This window comes from Macaca nemestrina, chromosome 8 (assembly GCF_043159975.1).
Source record: "Macaca nemestrina isolate mMacNem1 chromosome 8, mMacNem.hap1, whole genome shotgun sequence".
Lineage (NCBI taxonomy): Eukaryota > Metazoa > Chordata > Mammalia > Primates > Cercopithecidae > Macaca > Macaca nemestrina.
In genome coordinates, this window is record NC_092132.1 from 21276640 (window position 1) to 21295055 (window position 18416).

The 18416-nt window shown below is 42.5% G+C and overlaps 1 protein-coding gene and 1 long non-coding RNA gene across 5 annotated transcripts in view; one reads left to right on the forward strand and one right to left on the reverse strand.

The window, feature by feature from the left end:
• The window catches only part of LOC105468484 (fer-1 like family member 6), a 214810-nt gene that overhangs the window by 79066 nt on the left and 117328 nt on the right, over nucleotides 1-18416 (reverse strand). For all 3 annotated transcript variants that reach the window (XM_071067847.1, XM_011718682.2, XM_071067849.1), the window contains 2 exons: nucleotides 6415-6592; nucleotides 1890-2014 (listed from right to left, as the gene is read on the reverse strand). In XM_071067847.1, coding sequence (XP_070923948.1) covers nucleotides 1890-2014; nucleotides 6415-6592 — 303 coding nt within the window. The remainder of the gene's footprint in view (nucleotides 1-1889; nucleotides 2015-6414; nucleotides 6593-18416) is intronic.
• Nucleotides 2054-18416, forward strand: part of LOC139355756 (uncharacterized) — a 35346-nt gene continuing 18983 nt past the window's right edge. For both annotated transcript variants that reach the window (XR_011606768.1, XR_011606767.1), the window contains exons 1-2: nucleotides 2054-2231; nucleotides 6365-6538. This is a non-coding gene — a long non-coding RNA (uncharacterized lncRNA). The remainder of the gene's footprint in view (nucleotides 2232-6364; nucleotides 6539-18416) is intronic.

The following is an 18416-nucleotide window of genomic DNA, read 5'->3' on the forward strand; positions in this document are numbered from 1 at the left end:
GCACAAGGAGAGGTTTGTTTAAAGTCACACAAGTGATAAATGGAAGAGCGTGGATTTTGACCCAGGCAGTGCAGGTCCAGAATCTATACTCATCATCACCACGCTCCATACTAACTCTCAAAACATAGGAAAGAGAAAGTCATCTGTTATCATTTTTATGCTCAGTCACTGAATGAGGATGAAGTCATCTTCCTGCTGAGGTTTCTCCTGACTTCTCTCCCAGGTAGAACTAACCCTTTCTCTACTTGGCTCTTGTAGGACTCTGTACAACCCTGTACCCTGGGGCTTATCATAGTGCAGTGACTCATGTGTCATGAGGCCTGCATCCATGCCTGGATTGCATATTACACTGGAGCAGAGTCTGGCTCCTCTCATCCTCCAGAGTCCAGCATGTGACCTGGCAAAAAAGCCAGCACCTGACAGGCATTAGGTTCAATGAATGTGAGACTGGTTCACATCACGCTGTCAGTGTGCGAGTCATAAATCAAAATGCAATCTACTCTATCATCCAGGTCATGGGCTTTGCCCTGGAGAACAATGTTAGCCCTCTCAACATCAGCCAATGTCATGGCCAGCATTTATCAATCATTTTATAAACTTAACTATCTGCTTCTTCATGACAGTCCCATTTTAAGATGACAAACCTGAGGTTTAGTGAGTTGCGTTACTTGCCCAAAGACATGCAGGCAGAGAGGAGATGAGCTAGAAAGTAACCTTATGGCACTCTGTGTCTAACCCATGGTGCTTAACTCCCTGAGATGGGCAATTCTTTACTGAGCGTCCCTCTCTTCAAACAGCAAATCAGAGAACAGAATAAATTTTTAGAGAATAGAATCTAATGAGAAAAGCATCCTACTGGATTTTTGCTGATTAGGAATCCTTTTCTCATTTTAGTACTTGTTGTATAGGAAAGGGAGAAAGAGAGGAAACAGGCACAGACTGACACTATAGTTTGCATATTTGTCTTTTCCAAAACTCATGTTGAAATTTAATCCCTAATGTCATGGTATTGAGAGGTGGGGCCTTTAAGAGATGTTTGGGTCATGAAGGATCTGCCTTCACAAATGGATTAATCTATGGATCAATAGGTTGTCATGGGAGAGGAACTGGTAGCTTCAGAAGAAGAGGAAGAGAGGCCTGAGCGAGCATATTAGCATGCTCCGCCCCCTCACCATGTGATGCCCTGCGCTGCCTCGGAACCTGCAGGGTCCCACCAGCAAGAAGGCCCTCACCAGACACAGCTCCTCAACCTTGGACCTCCAGCCTCCATAACTGTAAAAAATAAACTCCTTTTCTTTAGAAATTACCCAGTTTCAGGTATTCTGTTATAAGCATGCTAAATGTATTAAGACAACCCATCTCCCTTAATACTCACAACATCCATTATGCAGTAGTATTCTCCAGAAGAGGGGGACTGTGAAGCATCGAGATGTTAAAAGCATGCAAAGCTCCCCAGCTGGTGAGTGCAAAGTCTAGAGCATCTTGACCACAAAACTGGCAAATGTTTCTCCCCACTGAGACCCCTCCATGATTGGATCATAAACCTCATGCATGTTGATCTGTGCTGTTTCCTCATTTGCTCCTTCCCCACTGCACATTGCCTTGTGCCTGGCACTTCAGCCTTCTCCTCCTCACTCCTCTTTTTCTCCCAGCCTTCCTTCACCTCAGGGACTTGCATTCTTTGCCCTAGGACAATGATCACAGTGAAACAATAGACCTCCCCCCACGTAAGTCCTTGTGGGCACATATTCCCTTTTCAGTATGAAACATCTACACACCCAGAGATGCAGGTATTTGCAACATGTCCCCATTGTTTCTTTCCTGGGCTCTTCTGTGGGTCAGTTGCAGGCTGCAGGAAAGAAGCAGGCTGTCTTGGTTACCCCGGTTACCTTTGTTGTCTGGCAGTGAGAAAGGAACGTGACTTTGGCAAAAGGGTCTGAAAGTCCATTGCTGTCAGCCGCGATGAGGCTCCGGGCTTGGTACATGTGAGCTCTCAGCTGAAAAACATGCTGTTCTGTGGACAAATCATGGAAGGGGGCAGGTGTTAGTGGGGTTTTCAAGAACAGTGTGTACCCATGTGTGTCTGCATGTGATGTCCATCTACGTATCCACAGACAGACAAAAGAAGACCACCAAAAACATCCACCCTCCTCTGAGACAAGAATGGAAGCCCTGAAGAAAAGGAAGAAGTGATATTTACAGGGTACTTTGAACCCAGGCATCTTCACCAGGTTATGTGTCTTATTCTTCACTAAAACCCTGAGAAATAGCACGATCTCCATTTTATAGATGAGGAAAAATGGCACACAACAAGGTTAAAAGACTTTCTAAAGTTTGCATAATTAACCATGCCAGAGCCTAGATTTTATTTCTGATTCTAAAATCTTTTTCTCTTTCTAAAATACCACATTTTACTCTCTAATAATTCTCCTGTTTCTACAGGCATGAGTGTGTGCACGTGTGTGTGTGTGTGTGTGCAAGGGACTGCTCCACAGTTTTCACTTCAACAAACACAACATATGTCTCAAGTCATCCATTCACTCATTTTCCATTCAGCCAGGGTCATTTTGAGCACCTAGTGCGTACAGTCGTGATCTCTGAGGATTCTGTGGTAACTAAGAGAGTCCCTGCCCTTGGGGAGCTCCTGAGAGAAGGCAGAAGATAAGACAAGCACCCACATCACAGTGGCAGAGGGCCAGGGATAAGTGTTCTGTGAGAATGCTGGCAAGGGACAGGGGGACAAAGGGCAGGAGTGAGCACACCCTGTGCCTGAATAGGAGGCAGAGAGAAGGCCTCAGGTTGGGGCAGCTCAGGGTTCAGTGGGGAAACCTCAAGTAACAGTTGAGTTCATCACAGTCCTTGGTCCATGGTACTTTCTGATCACTGCCCCTTGCAGGGTGCCTCTTGGTTTTTATATTCACTTATCCCTTTTTACTTCTCTACCCACTCCCATTTCCCGCACTCTCCCAAAGCCACTGTGTTCAGTGTGTCTGTTTTTGTGCTGACTTGGGGAGTGGTATACAGAAACTCTTGTGCACTAATATGAATAACTCTACTTAGTTAAAGTAAGGGTACAAATACCCTGTGAATTCCCCCGCCCGCCACAATGCGATCCCTAGACTTACCTCACACAGGTCCATATGGGGACTTGTACATGGCTACGAACCCTTATTAGTGTGTCTTTATTTCCTTATTTGTAAAATGGAGGAAATAATAGTTCCTCATAGGGTTATTGAAGGGAACCGAAAGGCTGAGAATGGTGCCTGGCCCATGGGAAGAACTCTAAAAGTGGGGTGAAGATGCTGGAGTGCTGTTACTCTTGCTCACTGCAATGTGACCTGTGGGGAGCACCTGGAAGCAACCTGCATGTCCATCACTGTGGTAGTGCCCAGGAAAAATGTCAGGGAGTTTGGGAAAGCAGTTAGAGGCAATGGATTAGAGGTACACTTGGCAAAATGGATGGATCTCACGAATCTAAGTGCTTATAAATGAGAAAAAAAGAAAAGCATGAGATAGGAGACACAGTACTATTCATGTAAAATGAGAATATGTGCACACAAAGGAATCATTCATATTTGCCAAAGCACACTCGAAGAAAACGGGGTAGACCATAGTGGAGGTGGTGCTGCCCTTAGAGCAGAGCCCCTAAAGGTTGGTAACATTTGAGAGGCAGGGATGGAGGTGCCAAGACACTGGAGCAGGATGAGTCAAGACAGGGGCAAAAACACCAGGCTACATGGGGCAAGAATGTAGTCCAGAGTGTCTACAGTCTAGGGACACAGACATCTGTAGTCATACCATGGAGGACCTATGAGGCTTGAACGAGGCAACAAGGAGCTCTTGAAAGTCTGTTCACAGGAGCTGGTGCTAGCAGAGCAAAGCTCCAGGACGATAAAACTGAGTCAAGCTAGCCATGGACAGAAGAGGTGTCGGGGAGGGAAACCAACAGGGAGACAACACTGCCCCCTCTAGGCCAGAAGTTTAAGGGCCAGAGCTTATGCACTGGTAGAGGGGATGGAAATGAGGGGGTGGGACAGATATGACAGTCCTGGGTGCTATAGGCCTTGAGCCCTGATTGGCACGGTGAGGAGGGACAGGAAGGGCAGGGGGTGCCAAAGACAACTCCTTACTATATTATCTTGAGGCTCACACATGTTTCTGTCCCTCCACCCTATGCCACTGTCTGGTTGCATAGGGACCAATATGGAACCTGAGAACATAGCAAACATATCAGACCCACTCTAATCCTGCAAAGGATTTGGAAACTTGAGCCCTGCACACCTCCAGTTAAGTCCGGAATTTGCAGTGGAAGTTCTCCACACTCTGTCAAGGCAGGGGGAACCAGAGAAGTGATTCCTTTGGACTCAATTCTAAGTCCTCCCTCTGTCCCCACTGCCACATACACCAATAAACCCTCACATGACAGGCTGGGCCCTGCTGGCAAGGGAGCCCCTTAAAATGGCAACAGTAAACGATGGAAATGATGCCATCAGCAGATGGCACAGGGATTTCCCGACAGGAGTGTTTCTAGAGATGGCCCACGTGTTCCTTAGCATGCTACATCGTTTGGCAAATTTCTCTGCTGAGAGTGAACTTGGAAATGGTTCACCCGATGAAAATGTTCACCAGCTGCCCCTGAAATGGCTAACCCTGTAATTTAGCAGACCACCCAATGGCAGCCACACAAGCTATGCCCTACACAACTCCAGGGAGCACCATTTACTCAGTGTAGGTTTTCATTTTTCTGAAACCTTGGGTCTTACTAGTTATGTTCCTGGGACTAATCTAGTCACCCTCCTCACACTTTATTGGTACCCCTCTTATGCTATGGCTTGCTTTTTACTTGTGGTTATGAGAGATGTGTCTGTTATCCCCACTTGAGGGCCGGAATCACCTCTCACTCATCTCCATGTCACCCACTAGTTTTTCCACCATGCCTTCCATATATGGGTGCAAACTAATTATTTGCTGAATGGGTATTTTCTGGAGCACAAAATTCTCCAGTAGGTGTGGAAGGCAGCCAAAGCCACCAATGCCAGTGCACGGCAGGAAAAGTTTATTAGGTCACTCTACGAAAACACACTGCAGAGGATCAGAAGCATTGGGAAAAGGCTTTCCTCTGAATTGTTAGTAGCTGGGATAGCAATCACATCTAGGTCCTTGGGTCTCTAGAGATAATCTATAAAAATAGGAAGCCAAGTTAGCTTCCTATTTTTTCCTATCAAGTTAATGTGGATGTTTTTTACCCAAAGATGAAAACTCTCTTCAAGGTATGGTGGAAGACAGTAGAAAGAAAGTAGGGTTTGGAGACCTTTTCTTTTCCCCCATCCTTTACTAGCTGTGTGATCTTGGGCAATTTCTAAGCATCTTTGATACATAACTTTCTTCATCTGTAAGATGAAGAGTCTTCCCAGGGTTGATTTGAGAAATCAATGAGACCTGATGCATCAAGTGTAAGGCACAATGCTTGGCATCTGGTATTATGCATTTTCCAAAAAGACAATGCTCTTATGCATTTATATCGAGCATGGAAACCATGAGCTGAACTATTAGATATGTATTTCCAGAACCTTGTATTCTCTGTCTATTGAGCAACTTTGACTCCACTGGCAGTCTAGGTTCAACCAACATCAGAGGAGCCTTGGGCCACAGAGGAGACTTGACTGTATAGACAGTTCTCCAGTGTTTCCAACACTGGCTCAACCCAAAACTCAACTTCAGCAGAAATGAAGGTAAAACTGCAGGCTGCTTGATCTGAACTCAGCAGCAAGAGATAACATAAATGAAAGTAATTTGGAAGCAGAAAGTCAAATGCAATTGTAATGAATATTTATAATAAAATTCAAAAATGTATTAAAACATAAACATGATGGCACTTACAGAAAATAACTACATAGAAAGGATTCCATAAAGCATGCTGAATTTTAAAAGCAGCCGAGCCAAGAACCAAGCTGGAGAAATATGAGTGAACCTACTGATACCAGTTTCCACTGGGTTACTACTAGGAAATGTGAATATCTGCTGTTGATAGGTAAAAATCCCCATGCCACATGAAAGTAAAATCTGCCTTAATTCCACAGATCATGTAAGCACAAGAACTTACTGACATTCTGACATTTTTTTGTTTAAAACGCAAACTCAACCTACATAATCTGCCTACAAAGAAACTCAAATTACTTCCTCTCTATTAACAGAGAAACATAAGTGTTTATTCCAGATGCGTTTAATGATTTTATTCTTTTTAGATGGGACATTGAAAGGTAAGGTAGAACACTTAGGAACTGCACTAAAGAAGGCCAATAAGTTGGCCCTAAAATAATGTGCAAAAAACTCATGCATGCTGCCCTCCTTATTATCTTTTCAGAAGCCCACCTGAGACCTCGAATGACCCTCTTTGCCCAGTGGGGACCCTACCTTGGTAGAGGAGGTTGGATGGGGGGTGATTGGCGCCAGCCCCTTTGGAGGACGTTTCTGCTTCATAGCCTACTGGCAAGTTGTCCAAGATGGCACTGGCATGCTTGATGGAGCCCAGCCACAGGTACACGTCGACTTTTGCTTGCACAGACCAACCAGCCGGTCGTTTTCCAGGCGGCTGGAGAAAGGTTACAAAAAAGACTGACTTGTTAGGAGGAGATAATTATAGGCGTCCCCTTTTGAGAAAAGAGGTCCTTCCTGGAGACACACCCGGAAGTATGTTCAGAGAGCAGTTCTCAAAAGCTCCCCTTAAATCCAAATAAAAGCAATGTCCCCAGTTGCCTTGATGCACAACTCCAGATCTCCAGAGGAAGATACAGGTTTAGTGGGACCTAAAGCTTAAACCTGCACTGTGATAAGCTCTTCCAAGCTGTGGGTCATTTCAACTTAATAGGTAGTAGGTATGTTTATCACCACCATTTGATAAATGTGGAAACACAGGCTCAGAGAGATAAAGTAAGTTGCCTATGATGCTCAGGTTTTAAGTGACAGACACAAAAGTGAAAAATAAAAGAGAGTCCACATTTAGACTCTAGACTCTGAACCCCATAGCTTGACTATCACTCTGAGCTGAAATCTTCTTCCTGGAACTTCCAACTGTCTGGGGTTCCAACCTGACTTTTTACCTCTTTGCTTCATTTAGAAGAATCCTAGTACTTCTTCCATAAGTCAGGACTCTATGGCTTGGAAGAACCTACCTGGCCTGCCATGCGCTTTCTCCCTGGCTAAACAACTTCACCCCTCCCTCAGGCAGTGTGGTCTCAGATTCCCTTACTGCTCTGCTCTCTCTCTTTTGAATGTGCCCAGATTTGTATTTTTATTTATGTTTGCTTTAATTTCTATGTTTATGTCTGTATTAGTGTGGGTAGTATGAGTATCACAGGAAGTGTGTGCATGTCCACATGTATGTGTGTACATATGCCTGTGTGCACATATGCCTGTGTGTGCATGTAGTTATGTATATGTGTGTATATGCCTGCATGGGGGTGCATGTATTCTCAGAATCTGAAGACAAAATGTAGGCAGTGTGGCTCCTTTATTTTTCAGTCACCAGGATAAAGGTACTCCCTTACCCCTCTAAATAGTCCCAGTCCCCAGTCTTGGCTGTTGCCAGCAAGGCCATCATTCTAAGAGTAACCTATGGCACTTAACTGCTACCTCTCAATATGTTGTCAACCCTTGTTCTAAGTTCCTCTTCCTGGTGTTTCTTAGAATTTCCTGTCAGTAATTTTCTTTTTTTTCTTTTTTTCTTTTTTTTTTTTAACATCACTTCCTTTCCATTGAGGGTCACAAAATCCTATTATGAAAGGCCACAACTCGCTCTGTCAATTTCCAAGGACCCCATGGAGAGCCTCTGAATCTGAAATTGAACATGGCTGTTTGCCTTTCTATTGTGCTCTGCGGGTTCCACAAATGGATTTTGAGCAACTCAGCTTAGCAACTACTGCCAGTGCTGCTAGGCCCTTGCTGAGGGAGTGGGGCCAGAAGACTTGGTCCTGGCCCTCCCTCCAGGGCTCACAAAGAGGCCACTCCACTTGGCCACTTAGCTTCACCTACTCAAATGCAAAGAGAGAAAGTGCTGAGGAAGCAGAGAAGTGGCAGCAGTGATTTCCATCCTTCCTTTGAGATTCAAATATTTAGCTGGGCTTTAATGGGCACTTTGGAGCTGGATCCCAGAAAGAGAGGAAAGTGCATGAACAAAGATTTGGGTAATATGAGCTAATACTTAGCAAGTGCTTACTCTGTGCCAGGAATGATGCTAAGAGCTTTCAGGAAAGAAGTCACAACCACTGATCATGAGAGCTAGACAGAGAATGACACAGATGAAGCTGAAGAATCCTGCTTAGTATATGGACGAGCTGGGACTGTATTCTTTAAGCGGTAGGATGCCAGTATTTGTTGAGCTCAAAAAACAAATAAGTTTATTTTGTTGTTGGTAAAGGCAACCACTCTACAACCTGTAATTTACAAAATTATAATAAGACAAATAATCCTTGACTCATCAATTATCTAATAATAATAGCCAAAATGTATTGAGGAATACATTTGTTCAATAAAATTAATATGTATTGAAAGCCTAAGATTATTTTCCTATAATAAAAGCAATCCCTCTGCCATTTGTAGATATCACTAAGACATCGATTCATAAAGAAAGGAATTTTTGTCTGTTGCTTCACTGCCATGTCCCCAGTGCCTAAAAGTGTTCTTGGCACCCAGGAAGCATGTGGTAAATGTATGTTGAGTGAATATCCTTTATTTACTTTTCTAACAATAATAATATTTAACAGATGTTGAGCAATTATATTGTTTCAGGCCCTGGTCTAATGTTTCTCTCTTCACACCGAATGTTCTATTGCCTGCCAGCTATCACCAAATCATAGGTTATCAGGGTTAGAGCCCAGACTCTCAGTCAATGCTCCTCACACACTGCTATGAGCACATGGATTGCCAGGGCATCTGGTTAAAATGCACACTCAAATTCAGCTGGTCTCTGGGACAGTTTGACAATCTGATTTCTCCTCATGGACACTAATCCTGGGGTCTACAGATCTCGGTTTTAACTATTTGAGTGGCAATGCTCTTAACCTAGTGTGCTACATTGCCCTAAGCAAAGCAAATCTGAGATTCTGCAGGGTTTTCTTTTCTTTTTATCCCCGTCCTGCCCTGCCCCCATAGAGTCTTGCTCTGTCACCCAAGCTGGAGTGATGTGGTACAATCTCAGCTCACTACAAACTCTGCCTCCTAGGCTCAAGCCATCCTCCCACCTCAGCCTCCCAAGTAGCTTGGACCATGAGCAGGCACACCCCCATACCTGGATAGTTTTTGTATTTATTGATTTTTGGGGGGTAGAGATGGGGTTTCCCCATGTTACCTAGGGTCATCTCAAACTCCTGGACTAAAGCAATCTACCCCCTTCGGCTTCCCGAAGTGCCAGGATTACAGGCAAGAGACACTGAGCCTGGGCCTGTGTTTCTTTTCTTCTCTTTTTTTTTTTTTTTTTTTTTTTTTGAGACAGAGTCTTACTCTGTCACCCAGGCTAGAGTACAGTGGTACAATCTCAGCTCACTGTAGCCTCTGCCTCCAGGGTTCAAGTGATTCTCATGTCTTAGCCTCCCAAGTACCTGAGATTGCAGACGCATGCCACCACACCCAGATAATTTTTGGATTTTTAGTAGAGATGGGGTTTCACCATGTTGGCCAGGCTGTTCTTGAACTCCTGACCTCAGGTGATGCACCCACCTCGGCCTCCCAAAGTGCTGGGATTACAGGCGTGAGCCACCATGCCAGGTTGGCCTTGTGTTTCTTAAAGTAAAACAAAACAATGACAAAAAACATCATTCATTTCTACTGCTGCTAAACAACATGTGTGCATTTAAACTCGTGGTTAAAACCAAAGACTCAGCTAACGTCTTGGGAAAATGTTCCATAAAGACCATTGCTGCACTCCTAAAGTTAGCAGCTTGTACATTTTTTAAAAAATATACGCAAGTTGGAATTGCTGGCAAGATGATGCAGAGTGTCTCACTTAAGTATCTAAGTTGGATTCATTCAACATTATTGAGCACCTTCCCAGGTGCTTTCAGGAACAGAATCCCATTTTTAATTTCACGTGTACTTTCAGCCTGGTTACATGTCTGCCCCTGCCTTCCCTCGACTGGGGCTCAGAAAACAATACCCCCAAATGAAGGCCTCAGAAGCAAAAGTGTTTCTCTGACCTTCTCCTGCCCTCCTCTCTCTCAGTCCCATTTGCCCCCAGGTTAGCCATAGAAACTAGAATCTCTCTTCCCTAGTGCAGGTCACAGACACCAGAACCCCATTTCCCAAAAGCCAGCTATAAAACCTAAAAATATGACTCTAACTTTCCCTCTGCCTTTCTATGTAAAAATTGGCCGTAAAGAAATTATCTGACCTACCTTGTCTAACTGTAGCCCATTCCAGAGAGGGTTCTACCCCACACCCAGAAAGAGAGAATGCTATAGACAGGCCAAGAAGTAGCTAGGCAGACAGACCTTGCTGGGTTTCCCAGCTCAGTCCACTAGCATTAGATTATACCATTTTTATTGAATCATATTTCTATATGTCCATCCATACTTTGTTGAGCCTAACCATAAAAATGGATGATTTCCCCCTATTTTTGGATCTTCCTTCTAAAGGCTCCCATATATTAATGTGTATATTTAATATATACATTAAATAAATTTGTAAGCCTTTTCTCCTATTAATCTACCTTTTGTGAATTGATTTTTCAGCAAAGCTTCAGAGCGACAAGGGAAAGCTCTCCCTTGGCTTCTACACCAGCTTCCCCACTCTCCTGCCTCTGTCATGTGCCCCTGACCGACCACAGCCAGGTATTTCCCTTTGAGAATAGCATGGAAAGGTAGGAAAAAAGAAAACACAACAGAGAAAAACAATTAAGAATACAAAAATATATCAAGAAGCTGTGATCATCCATATATAAATATTGCATGAGACAAAATGCTAAAGTCTCAGTCTCCCCTGTGCCTCCCCGACTTCCCACGGGGTCCTGGTGCAAGACAACCAGCTCAAAAGGAAGAGGAAGCTTGGCAAGTGAGAGAAAAGAGAGAGAGAGGTAGTAACTCACATGAACTGTGTTGGAGTTGGTCAGTATTAGCAAGAGTGAGGTTTGTTTATGTGGTAGAGGTTTTACTCTGTGGCAGGACAGAGAAAGGTGCTTTTTAGCCATCACTTCCTGCTGCATCCTAGGAAAAGCTAGATGGAAAGCTGGAACCTGGAGAACAGGAGATGGACTCCCTGTTGTGGAGAGAAGGTAGGATAGGGATGGCAAAGGGAGTGAGAAGGAGTGGACTCAGCACAGAGCTAACCCCAGGAGAAGAGGAAGGTTGAGCGCCACCCTCTGGGCTCTGAGAGCATCTAGCTCCTTCCTTAGGAAGGGTTTCCTTTTGGTGATAAATTTCCATTTCCACATTTCCAGCCCTCAGGAGCACAGCGGGGATAAGACTAAAAGGAAAGGATCCTAAACTTTTGAGTGGTGTGTTGGGCTGAGTTCTGCAAATTCTGTTCCATCATTTTTAGTAGCATTGTGAGTATGTTTAAATTAGAGAAAAAGAAAGATCATGCAACCCAGGACCGCAAAACCTTCATTGCTGTTACTGATCAATCATTATTTAGCCATGTGACACAGATGAGGCACTTTGTTTCTTGTATTAATAGTTCTCAAACAGGGCCTTTAGGAAGAGAAGTTTCCTAAAACTTACAAATACTATTCTGGATGCATAAGCTTGACAAACATGGGCTTAAAAAGTTAAAGATGTTTCACATAGTACTGGTACCAAAACAGACATATAGACCAATGGAACAGAATAGAGACCTCAGAAATAACACCACACGTCTACAACCATCTGATCTTTGACAGACCTGATAAAAACAAGCAATGGGGAAAGGATCCCCTATTTAATAAATGGTGCTGGGAAAAATGCAGAAAACTGATACTGGACCCCTTCCTTACACCTTATACAAAAATTAACTCAAGATGGATTAAAGACTTAAATGTAAAACCCAAAACCATAAAAACCCTAGAGGAAAACCTAGGCAATACCATTCAGGTCATAGGCATGAGCAAATATTTTATGATGAAATCACCAAAAGCAACTGCAACCAATGCAGAAATAGACAAATGAGGTCTAATTAAACTAAAGAGCTTCTACAAAGCAAAAGAAACTATCAGAGTGAATGGGTAATCTACAGAATGGGATAAAATGTTTGCAATCTATCCATCTGACAAAGGGCTAATATCCAGAATCTACAAAGAGCTTAAACAAATTTACAAGAAAAAATCAAACAACCCCATCAAAAAGTGGGCAAATGACATAAACGGACACTTCTCAAAAGAAGACATTTATGCAGCCAACAAACATGAAAAAAGCTTAACATCACTGAAGTTTAAGATTCAAAACCACAATGAGATACCATCTCACACCAGTCAGAAAGGCAATTATAAAAAAGTCAAGAAACAACAGATGCTGGCAAGGCTGTGGAGAAATAGGAACACTGTTGGTGGAAGTGTCAATTAGTTCAACCATTGTGGAAGACAGTGTGGTGATTCCTCAAGGATCTAGAACCAGAAATACCATTTGACCCAGCAATCCCACTACTGGCTATACACCCAAAGGATTATAAATCATTCTACTATAAAGAGATATGCACAGTATGTTTACTGCGGCACTGTTCACAATAGTAAAGACACGGAACTAACCCAAATGCTCATCGATGATAGACTGGATAAAGAATATGTGGCACATATACACCATGGAATACTATGCAGCCATAAAAAAAATGAGATCATGTCCTTTGCAGGGGTATGGATGAAGCTGGAAGCCATCATTCTCAGCAAGCTAACACAGGAACAGAAAACCAAACACTGCATGTTCTCATTCATAAGTGGGAGTTGAACAATGAGAACACATGGACATAGGGAGGAGAACATCACACACCAAGGCCTGTCAGGGGGTGGGGGACAAGGGGAGGGAGGCCATTAGAACAAATACCTAATGCACGCAGGGCTTAAAACCTAGGTGACAGGTCGATAGGTGCGGCAAACCACCATGGCACACGTTAACCTATGTAATGAATCTGTACATTATACACATGTATCCCGGAACTTAAAGTAAAATAAAATATTAAAAAAGTTAAAGATGTTTCCCAACTGCAGAACTTCTTGGAACCTTCCACTGGTTAATGGGCACTGTGAAACTGCAAGAGTTTCCAAGGTTACAACTGCAACTTCTTTTTTTTTTTTTTTTTTTTTTTTTTTGAGACAGAGTCTCACTGTCTCCCAGGCTGGAGTGCAGTGGCGTGATCTCGGCTCACTGCAAGCTCCGCCTCCCGGGTTCACGCCATTCTCCCGCCTCAGCCTCCCAAGTAGCTGAGACTACAGGCGCCCGCCACCACGCCCGGCTAGTTTTTTGTATTTTTAGTAGAGACGGGGTTTCACCATGTTAGCCAGGATAGTCTCGATCTCCTGACCTCGTGATCCACCCGCCTCGGCCTCCCAAAGTGCTGGGATTACAGGCTTGAGCCACCGCGCCCGGCCAACTGCAACTTCTTAAAAGCATTTGAACATGGAACATTTACAGAGCCACTCAAAGAACAGTAGCTCCACAGAATAAAGCTTGAGGAAACTTTAGCTTAGAGAGTATAGAGATTTATATTCTATGTTCCCCCCCAGCCCCCGCCCACCTTCACTTCCTATTTCCCAGCTAAAAAATTGGAGTGAGTGGCAGATGAGGGAATACTCAGTGTCCCTGGTGCTGCCTTTGTTTTTTCTGGTCTTGCCCATTCAGTGAAGAGAAAGGGGCATGAAGAGAGATGGTGGGTGAGAAGGGACTTAAAGTCAGGAGTGAAAATCAAAACAGAAATGAAAATTGTCTTACTGAATCATCTTATCAAGATATTTTATCAAATTTATATGACTGGATTCAACAAGATCCAGAAAGCTGCTGCCCAGAGCAATTCCAATGGCAGAAGGAAAATACAAATAAAGAAATAAGCTAAGGCCTACAGAAGAAGACAATATTCAGATGATGAATGCTCCACGGCAAAAGTTCTGCATTTTCAACTCTTCTAACCTCTGACTTTATTTGACAGCTGTTCTTTGTTCTAATTTTAAATAGTGCCAGGATACATCAAAATATTTAGAAGTGAGTAACTTTATACCACCTTTCTAGTATTTTTAGCACAGGGCCTTCTGAAGTGATTTGCTATTTTTAAGATAAATATTTCTTGCCTCCTTAGCATTCTTTGAATGGAGAAAGTGAAAGAAAATTCTTGATAATTGTGGTGAATGACTTGGGTGGAAAACTTTGTTTTTCAGTCATAGTTTTACTGGAGTGGGTTTAAAAGCCATTTTAGGCCAGGCACAATGGCTCACATCTATAATCTCAGTGCTTTGGGAGTCCAAGGAAGGCAGAAGAATTACTTGAGGCCAGGAGTTTGAGATAAGCCTGGGTTACTTAGTAAGATCCCATCTCTAAGAGAAATAAAAATTAGCCAGATGTGGTGGCACATCCCTGTAGACCTAGTTATTCAGGAGGCTGAGGTGAGAGGATTGCTTGAGCCTAGAAGTTCAAGGCTGCAGTGAGCTGTGATTTTACCACTGCACCCCAGACTTGGCAACAGAGTAAGATGCTGTCTCTAAAACAAAATCATTTTACATACATGACAGAAAATAACACAGAGAGCCTCAAACAACTCGCTGGATATGAGGGGGACGTAATTACAGCAACGTCCTCTGGGAATGTGGATGTCTAGTTGTTCGAATGCTAGCATTTATTGAGTGATTATTCTGTGAGGCACAACTACATGTTATTTACTTGCATTTATTCACTTGTTCCTCACAACAATCTCCATTTCATGAATGAAAAATAGGATGAACATTTTTTATCCGTTTGAAGGTTGAAGAATATTAAGTTGCCCAAGGTCATACAACTAGTATATATTGGCTCTGGAATTCTGTTATGGGTTTAATTGTGGTACCACAAAATTTATATGTTGAAGTTCTAACCCCCAAAACCCAAAATATGACTTTATTTGGAAGTAGGGTCAATGTAGACATAATTAGTTAAGTTAAAATTACATTGTACTGCAGTAGGGTAGGTCCCTAATCCCATATGACTGGAGTCATAAAAAGAAGGTCAGATGAAGGGATAGACACAGAGGAAGAATGTCATATGGAGATTGGCGCCATTCTAGTAAAAGCCGTGCAACCAACCAGAAGCTAGAGGAGAGGCCTGGAACATGTTCCTCCCTAACACCTTCAAGGGAACATAGCCCTGCCAACACCTTGACCTAGGACTTCTAACCTTTAGAACCATGAGATAATACGTTTCTGTTGTTTAAGCCAGTCAGTTTATGCTACTTTGTTACAGTAGCCCTAGTGATCTCATACAAATTCCAGCCCAAATACACCTTATTTCAAAGCCCATGCTTTAAACCATTATCCCACACTGCCTCTCATGCTTAATAGGGCCCTTCTGTCTGCACCATTGAACGATCACATCTACAGTAAACTCTTGAGATTGGACGGCACTTAGAGGCTATTTAATTTAGCTGCCTGCTGCCATGTTTGTATCAAATAGTTGCCTAGGGTGTGCTAACACCTCTAAGGATGAGGAATGCATTATGGACTTCCATTTAGGAGACTATTTCCCTGTAATGTCTTTGTAGGGCCTGATTTTTACCTCTGGGTCTCTCTCTCCCCTACACCTCCCCTCCATCTATGTACTAGCTCCTAAAACACTGAAACTACTCTCTCGTGCTGTCAAATCTTCTCAGCTAAGAATTGCTATCTCTTTACCTGTTCCTCTATGGCATGCTTTTGAACCTTTTCTCCCTCCTTGAGTTAGTAAAGGAATGATTATTATATAGCAAGAAACCAGAACTGATATTGGGAGGACAGTCAGCTATGGGTTAGGAAAAGTTAATCAGTTAATTTGTACTCTTGTCAGCTGCTGGTGGGGGTAAAGACTTTGGACACATTTTCCTCTTATTCATTGATTTCTACTTACTGGGATAAAAATGTATTTGTAGGGGAGGTAAAATACCCAGGGCCTCCAAGCAAAGCTCAAATCTTGAGTTAGAGACAGTAGAATCTGTCCAGAGATACACGTCTTTAAGGGCCCATCCAGTAGGCATCTGGGGACTCTGTCTTGATGAAGGGTGAGGGACCCTCAAGTGGAAAATTTTATATTTTTACAATTTAAAGTCACAAGGAATCCTGAACTAGCTGTTCTGTCCTTCTTATAGTTTTCTTTGAAGCTATTTTAAAATACAGATTAACTCATGTGAGAAGATGCCATGGACAAATTACACAAGTGAAAAGGTAGTGAGGAAACTGATAGAAAAACGTTTATTCTAAGAAATCATAGATGACACAAACAAATGCAAATACCTCCAATGCTCATGGATTGGAAGAATCAATATCATGAAAATAAACATACTTCCCCAAACAATCAACAGATTCAATGCCCTTCCTATCAAAATACCCACATCATTTTTTGCAGAATTAGAAAAAGCTATCCTAAAATTCATACAGAGCCAAAAGAGAGCCCAAATTGCCAAAGCAATCCTAAGCAAAAAGAACAAATCTAGAGGCATCACATTACCTAACTTCAAATTATACAAGGCTATAGTTACCAAAACAACATGGTACTGGTATAAAAGTAGATATATAGGCCAGTAGAATAGAATAGAGAACCTAGAAATGAAGTCAAATATTTATAACCAATTGATCTTCAGCAAAGCATACAAAAACACAAATTGGAGAAAGGATGCCTTATCAATAAATGGTACTGGGGAAACAAGATAGCCACATGTAGAAGAATGAACCTGGATCTCTATATCTTTTTGTTTGTTTGTTTGTTTTGTTTTTTTGAGACGGAGTCTCGCTCTGTCACCCAGGCTGGAGTGCAGTGGCATGATCTCGGCTCACTGTAAGCTCCGCCTCCCGGGTTCACGCCATTCTCCGGCCTCAGCCTCCCAAGTAGCTGGGACTACAGGCGCCCGCCACCACGCCCGGCTACTTTTTCTTATTTTTTAGTAGAGACGGGATTTCACTGTGTTAGCCAGGATGGTCTCGATCTCCTGACCTCGTGATCCGCCCGTCTCAGCCTCCCAAAGTGCTGGGATTATAGGCTTGAGCCACCGCGCCCGGCCTGGATCTCTATTTCTCACCAGATACCAAAAATTAACTCAAGATGGATTAAAGACTTAAATCTGAGACCTGAAACCATAAAACCTCTAGAAGAAAACCTAGAAAAAAACTCTTCTGGCAAAGAATTTATGACTAAGACACCAAAAACAAATGCAAAAAAAAATAAAAATAAAAATAAATGATACCTAATTAAACTAAAAAGCTTCTGCACAGCCAAAGAATCATCAGAGTAAACAGAAACCTACAGAATGGAAGGAAAGATTTGCAAATTATGCGTCCTATAAAGGACTAATATCCAGAATCTACAAGGAACTCAAACAAATCAACATGAAAAAAATAATTCCATTAAAAAGTGGGTAAAAGACATGAATAAATATCTCCCCAAAGAAGATATACAAATGGCCAAGAAACATATGAAAAAAATGCTGAGCATCACTAATCATCAGGGAAATGCAAATTAAAACAATGATTGAGATACCACATTACCCCAGCCAGAATGGCCATTATTAAAAAGTCAAAAAACAGTAGATGTTGGCATGGATGCAGCTAAAAAGGAACGCTTTTATACTGCTGATGGGACTGTAAATTAGCACAACCTCTATGGAAAACAGTATAGAGATTTCCCAAAGAACTAAAAGTAGATCTAGCATTCAACCCAGCAAGCCCACTACCCACTACTGGGTATCTACCCAAAGAAAAAGTTTAAAAAGGTACCAGCATGTATATGTTGTGGCACAATTCAAAATTGCAAAGGTATGGAATCAACAACCTAAGTGTCCATCACCTGACGACTGGATTAAGAAAATGTGATATATATACACCATAGAATACTACTCAGCCATAAAAAAAAGAATGAAATAATGTCTTTTGCAGCAACTTGAATAGAGCTGGAGGCCATTATTTATTCTAAGTAACTCAAGAATGGAAAACCAAATACTGTATGTTCTCACTTATATGCAGGAACTAAGCTATGGGTATGAAAAGTCATACAGAATGGTATAATGGACACTGAAAACTCAGAAAGGGGGAGGGTAGGATGGGGATGAGGGACAATAAACTACCTATTCATACATTGTACACTACTCAGGTGACAGCTGCACTGAAATTCTGGATTTCACCACTATTCAACTTATCCATGTAATCACAAAACACTTGTACTCCTAAAGCTATTGAAATTGAAAAAAAAAAAAAATGGCCAGGAACAGTGGCTCATGCTTGTAATCCCAGCACTCGGGGAGGCTGAGGCAGGTGG